The sequence below is a fragment of the Dipteris shenzhenensis genome, chromosome 3 (genome assembly GCF_047967505.1).
Source record: "Dipteris shenzhenensis isolate YYH24624 ecotype China chromosome 3, Dip_SZ_1.0, whole genome shotgun sequence".
Classification (NCBI taxonomy): Eukaryota; Viridiplantae; Streptophyta; class Polypodiopsida; order Gleicheniales; family Dipteridaceae; genus Dipteris; species Dipteris shenzhenensis.
The window spans coordinates 40,856,647-40,861,966 of record NC_141598.1 but is presented as its reverse complement, the minus strand read 5'-3'; the positions used below and the strand labels follow the sequence as shown (position 1 = coordinate 40,861,966).

The 5,320-nt window shown below is 43.5% G+C and overlaps 1 protein-coding gene across 1 annotated transcript; it reads left to right on the top strand.

Annotated features, from left to right (window-relative positions):
• Positions 1-2,794: 2,794 nt before the first annotated feature.
• Positions 2,795-4,844, top strand: LOC147903814 (receptor-like serine/threonine-protein kinase At1g78530). The gene is made up of 2 exons (XM_087401441.1): positions 2,795-3,920; positions 4,048-4,844. Exons 1-2 carry the CDS (start codon positions 2,810-2,812, stop codon positions 4,386-4,388), a joined length of 1,452 nt encoding a protein of 483 aa, XP_087257567.1. The 5' UTR covers positions 2,795-2,809; the 3' UTR covers positions 4,389-4,844.
• Positions 4,845-5,320: the final 476 nt, after the last annotated feature.

The window sequence follows — 5,320 nt, the reverse complement described above, 5'->3', positions numbered from 1 at the left end:
GCAATAATCTCTCTCTCTCTCTCTCTCCCTCTCTCTCCCTCTCTCTCTCGTGTTTCTGGCCCTGAACTAGCTGTGCTCCCTTACCCATTCTGGGCTGGGTGCACTTCCATGGCCCAACCCAGAAGGTTAGAGGCTGAGGTATGGAGGCCGGATTAGCTCCAACACCCCCATTATCTCTGCTGCTTGTCATTTTTCACTACCATTATCTCTCACCTAGAAATACAGCAGTGGCCTTGCTCCCTCACTGTTTTGCTAGCCTAATTTAGTAACTCGCAACAAGTCTATGCCTTCCTTCTTAGGTGACACGGTCAGTCGAATTACTCAACCAAAACAGTTCACAGACCTGAGAGGCAGAGTTAGGGCTTAGACAAAAACCATCTGAAGTGCATTGGTAGTCTGGGAGGAATTGACTGGTGCTGAAGTTTTGAATAAGAGCAGAAGCAGCTATAAGAAGGAAAGTAATATTCATATAACAACTGACTTGATCTGAAGCCTTCAGCATGTTGGGGTGTAAAGGCCCTATGTAACATTTATAGTTTGTATACAATGTGAAACCGGTTCGTTGAACCGGTTCCACCCTAACCCTAACACATGAATAAAACTCATGGGTTGTGGTGTGCCTATTATCCATTCTTCACACCCACACATTGTTGACTCTCGTCTCCTACTCTCTCTCACTCTCCACTCACTCCATCAACCGGTATCAGAGCCTGGGAGCTCACACCCCCCACACCCCCCGCACACTTGGCGACAACCCCCGAATACCCGGCGACAACCACACGCGAAGCAACTCCAACCGAACGCTGAGAAGACGCAGAAGCGTGACGAGCAGGACGGCGGAGCACTGCGCGGAGGTAAAGAGCGCACAGGGAAGGTCGCACGCGCAGAACTGTGCAGCGGGTGCAGAAGCTGACTGTTAGAACGTTGCACGACACAGAACAGCGTGGAGCGAAAGAACGCGCAGAGCATCCCGAACGCAGGTGCGCAGAGCAGCCTGAACGTAGCAAGACCAAGAGCAAAACACTGCAGATCTGGGGAAACAACATCTAGAATTGCCATTTTGGGGATGTTGGAAGAGGTGAAAAACGTGCTTGTGAGATAAGAGGTTTGAAAGAAAATTCCCGTTCTTCTCAACGGGTGTCATAACGGGGCATATCCCCCCCCCGGGTGCGAATGCGTCCTTAAACCGTTATTTATCGCACTTCTAAAGGGAAAGAAGAGTGCCCCCGTTACGGGCCTTGGAAAATCCCATTTGCGACGTGGTTCGAAGGGCGTGTTTGTGTAGTGGTGGCACACCCTTGTGAGCATCCAATGGTGATTTTGTGACACTTCGAAAACTCTTGACTCTTAAGGTACTTGCTCTCTAGACCCTCCTTGTGAATATAGTCCACTTGGGGAGTCGTGGTTCGCAGGTACCTATCACATTGGGCACTTTGGCAGTGATATTGCGTGACATTCGTCACATAACACTGTGATTGCACCAGTGGGTATGCTATTGATGCATTGAGAGCACTTTTGATGCCTATTGTGCTTGGATAGCACTTGCCGTTCAAAGGGCTTTTGTGGTTTGGATGCATATGCGTTTAGGAGGAAGCTATTGGATGCTGTACATGCCTCACATGTTCAGAAATTGAGCTCTAATCAAGGGGCTTTTGAAGACAGAGGTGTTATTGTGCATTGGACAAACTGTAGCAGGAAGTACATGCCATAAATCCTCGTCAAAAGTGTTCAAATCAAGGGGCTTTTGCCTATTTGCAGTTCTGAATTGTTTGCCACAGTTTGGGGGACTGTTACATGCCTTTTGGTCACTAATTGAGCACTTTAAGTTGGGGAAATTGTGCCATTTTCTGAGTATAACAGTAATTCACTGTTTCGGGACTGTTTGAGTCTCGTTTCGTCCTTGAACACTCGTTTTTTGGTGTTGTACCGTCATTTACTGTTTTTGGACAGTTTTGGTGGAGCTTTCCTGCTACTGTACCGCATTTTCGAGTGCTATAATTGTCATTAAAGCTTGCTGTACCGTTTCTGCAACAAGTGGGAGGTGTTATTTATCTGGGAGTGTTTCCGCGCTTTGGAGATACTTTGCTGAGCACTTCTAAGTGCTTGCAGGGAGTCTTACACTTTATTTCTTGGTTCTATTTGCTGATATGGCTTCATCAGGAGAGAGCTCATCTTTGCTCCACATCCTGAAGCTTGAGGGTGCTAAGAACTACGACATCTGGAGGACCCAGGTGTACAATGTTTTGTTGCAGAAGAGTCAGCATCTCCCTATAAGGGAAAAGGGTGTCAAGCCCTCCGCCATTAGTGATGAGCAGTGGCTCAACATAGATGAGCTTACGCGTTCCACACTCATGCTATCAGTTGTGGATTCTCTTCTTCCTAGGATACGGGATATGCCCAATGCATGGGCAATGTGGCAGCGGTTAGAGAACACTTGCTCTCAAAAGAGTGCCATAGGCAAGTTTTATTGGCTCAAGAAGCTTACAAGTCTCGAGATGAAAGAGGGAACATTAGTCAGTGCACACATAAATGAGTTTAAAAGCATATTCAGCCAAGTGCTTGCACAAGGGCTGAAACTAGATGAAACTCCCTTACTGGACATATACCGCATTGGGCTTTCAATTTTTCTCCCCTGCTCCAAGTGCTTCATCTTTCCGACAATCAATTCTCAGGAAGTCTTCCAAAGACAATCAATCTGCCGGCCTTCCGGAATCCGTTGCACTTAAATGCTTCCCAAGTTCTCTACCTCGACAATTTGCAGATTTTTGAGAAGGGCAATGTTTTAAGGTACCCGTATATCTTTGGAACCATGGCATCCTTGGATTTGTCCGCGAATCGTCTTGATGGGGAAATCTCTTCTGATTTCGGCTCTTTGATTTGCATCATCTACTTGAATTTGTCCCACAACAATTTGCATGGTGCGATTCCTTCAAGTTTTGGGAACTTGTCAAATCTTGAGACTTTGGATTTGTCCAATAATGCATTGGGTGGTGACATTCCATCCACGCTCACTCTAATACACGGACTATCCAGTTTCGATGTCAGCAACAACCGTCTTGTTGGACCAATTCCACAAGGAGGTCAGTTCAATACCTTTCCCAATGCCTCCTATATTGGCAACCCTGACTTGTGTGGGATTCCATTGCCAGCTTGTAAATCAAGTGGGCATGCTAATATATCGTGCACTTCTGACATACATACAAATGGAAGTTTAATCCGGAAAGTTATAGTTCCAGTTGGAGTTTGCTTGGTGGGTGTATTGTTTCTTGTGGTAGTCACAGTTTGCATTTTGCGCTCTAGCGCATCCCTACAAGAGCTGGGATGGAGGTTACCTGTCTTGCCTAGTAAGCTCTTAAATTTAACAGAAGCCGATCTTCGGGTTGCAACAAATGGATTCAGTGACAACAATATTATTGGAATAGGAGGCTCCAGCCTTGTCTACAAGGGCATCTTGCATGATGGTGAAGCTGTTGCCATCAAGACACTAAGAGCTCTAGAGCATGATCCCAAAATGTATAGAATCTTTAGGGCAGAATACCAAACCTTAGGTAAGGTTCGGCACAGAAATTTAGTAAGGATACTTGGTGCCATTGCGAATTCCACCACAACGGCATTGATCTTAGAGTTTATCCCAAATGGAAACCTAGATAATCACTTACATGACAATGGGACTTGTGAGATGGATTGGATGACAAGGCTCAACATTGCGGTGGGTGTCGCACAGGCCATGGCTTACTTGCATCACGATTGTGGAAGTGAGGCCATCATGCATTGTGATCTCAAACCTAGCAATGTCCTCCTAAATGATAGCATGGATCCTAAAGTGGGTGACTTCGGAATGGCAAGATTTTTCAGCTTTGAAAAGAGTGACTCCTTTACATTATCATCATTGAGGGGCTCGATAGGTTACATGGCCCCAGGTGAGATAATATATCATCCTTCTCTATTCTTTGCACTCATTTAAATTCGTCTCTTTAAATGCAGTATATCATTGTTCTCTCGATGCAACATGTATTTTTCATTCTCATGTTGCATGTTTGGTGATAGAGTATGCCAATGGAAGAAGACTCACACCCAAAGCAGATGTTTATAGCTACGGTGTGTTGCTCTTGGAGTTGCTTGCGTGCAAGAGGCCAACAAGTGACATGTTCAATGGATCGCACACTTTGGTGACATGGTCACGCTTGGCCCTTTATCATGACCACCCGCTCCAAGTGCTTGACCATACTCTCGCCTGTGAAGCTTCTACCATAAACTCAACTCAGGTCAAGGAGCAGATAAGGGTAGTCTTGGGGATAGCGCTCAGATGCTGTGAAGAGTCTCCGAGAGATAGACCATCCATGAGGGAAGTGCTAGAGCGACTTTTGCGAATCAAGGGATCCCTTTGAACACTTTGAGAAGAAGACAAAACCTCTAAGAGCTTTTATGCAAACACAAGGGCTCACTCGACAATGCCAAAAACACTTGCACATTATGCCCATGTAAACCACAAAAGTGTAATTGTGTAGCTCCTTTTGGACCAAGTGGGAAGTGATCATATCTAGTTAGGGGAACACTTTTATTTACTTGCTTAAGTCTATAAATGTTTGTGCTTAGAGTTTTGACTCTATTTTAAACTAAGGGTGACTCTATACCCTAAGAAAATGTCATATGGAAGTGCTACTATCTTAGTAAGGCACAATACTCCACAAGATGGAATTATTTTCCTAGAAACTTGTTTTGGATTAGTAGATCATGGAAATCTTTTATGTTGTTGCTTTGCATTGGGATACATTCTTCCCTTGAGATTGAGTTTCAAAATACCTCTTACTTCACATACTATGTTTATATTCTCATTTGAAACACCAAGGCTACACATAAAGTAAACATTAACATAGTTTTATAAGAGGATGACTACTTTATTTGTAAATTGTTTTTGGAATGTATTATTACATGCACAAATGATGTTTTTCTACTTCATATATACATAACACTTTTCATATACATGTATTTAAAAGTTTAGGAAAAATGTTACATGGAAGCACTCCTATCATAGTGAGGGAAAATATTCCATTTGCTTCAATATTTTAAACTTCTATTGGGATTTGTAGATCATAGAAATGATTTTTTTGATAGTAACTCTTGCAAGAAACAAGAGCAAACAAGTGCATACTACGTCTATTGCCTAATGCTTTAGAGTGTTACAAAGGTTCTACTTGTGGGCAATTAGCTATTGTGATTAATATAGATATTTTGTAGTCCAAATATGAAGTAGAACAACATCAAGTTTGGAAATAATAATTTAGTAAATGTCAAAGAAAGATTCTAGTAAGTAAGCAAG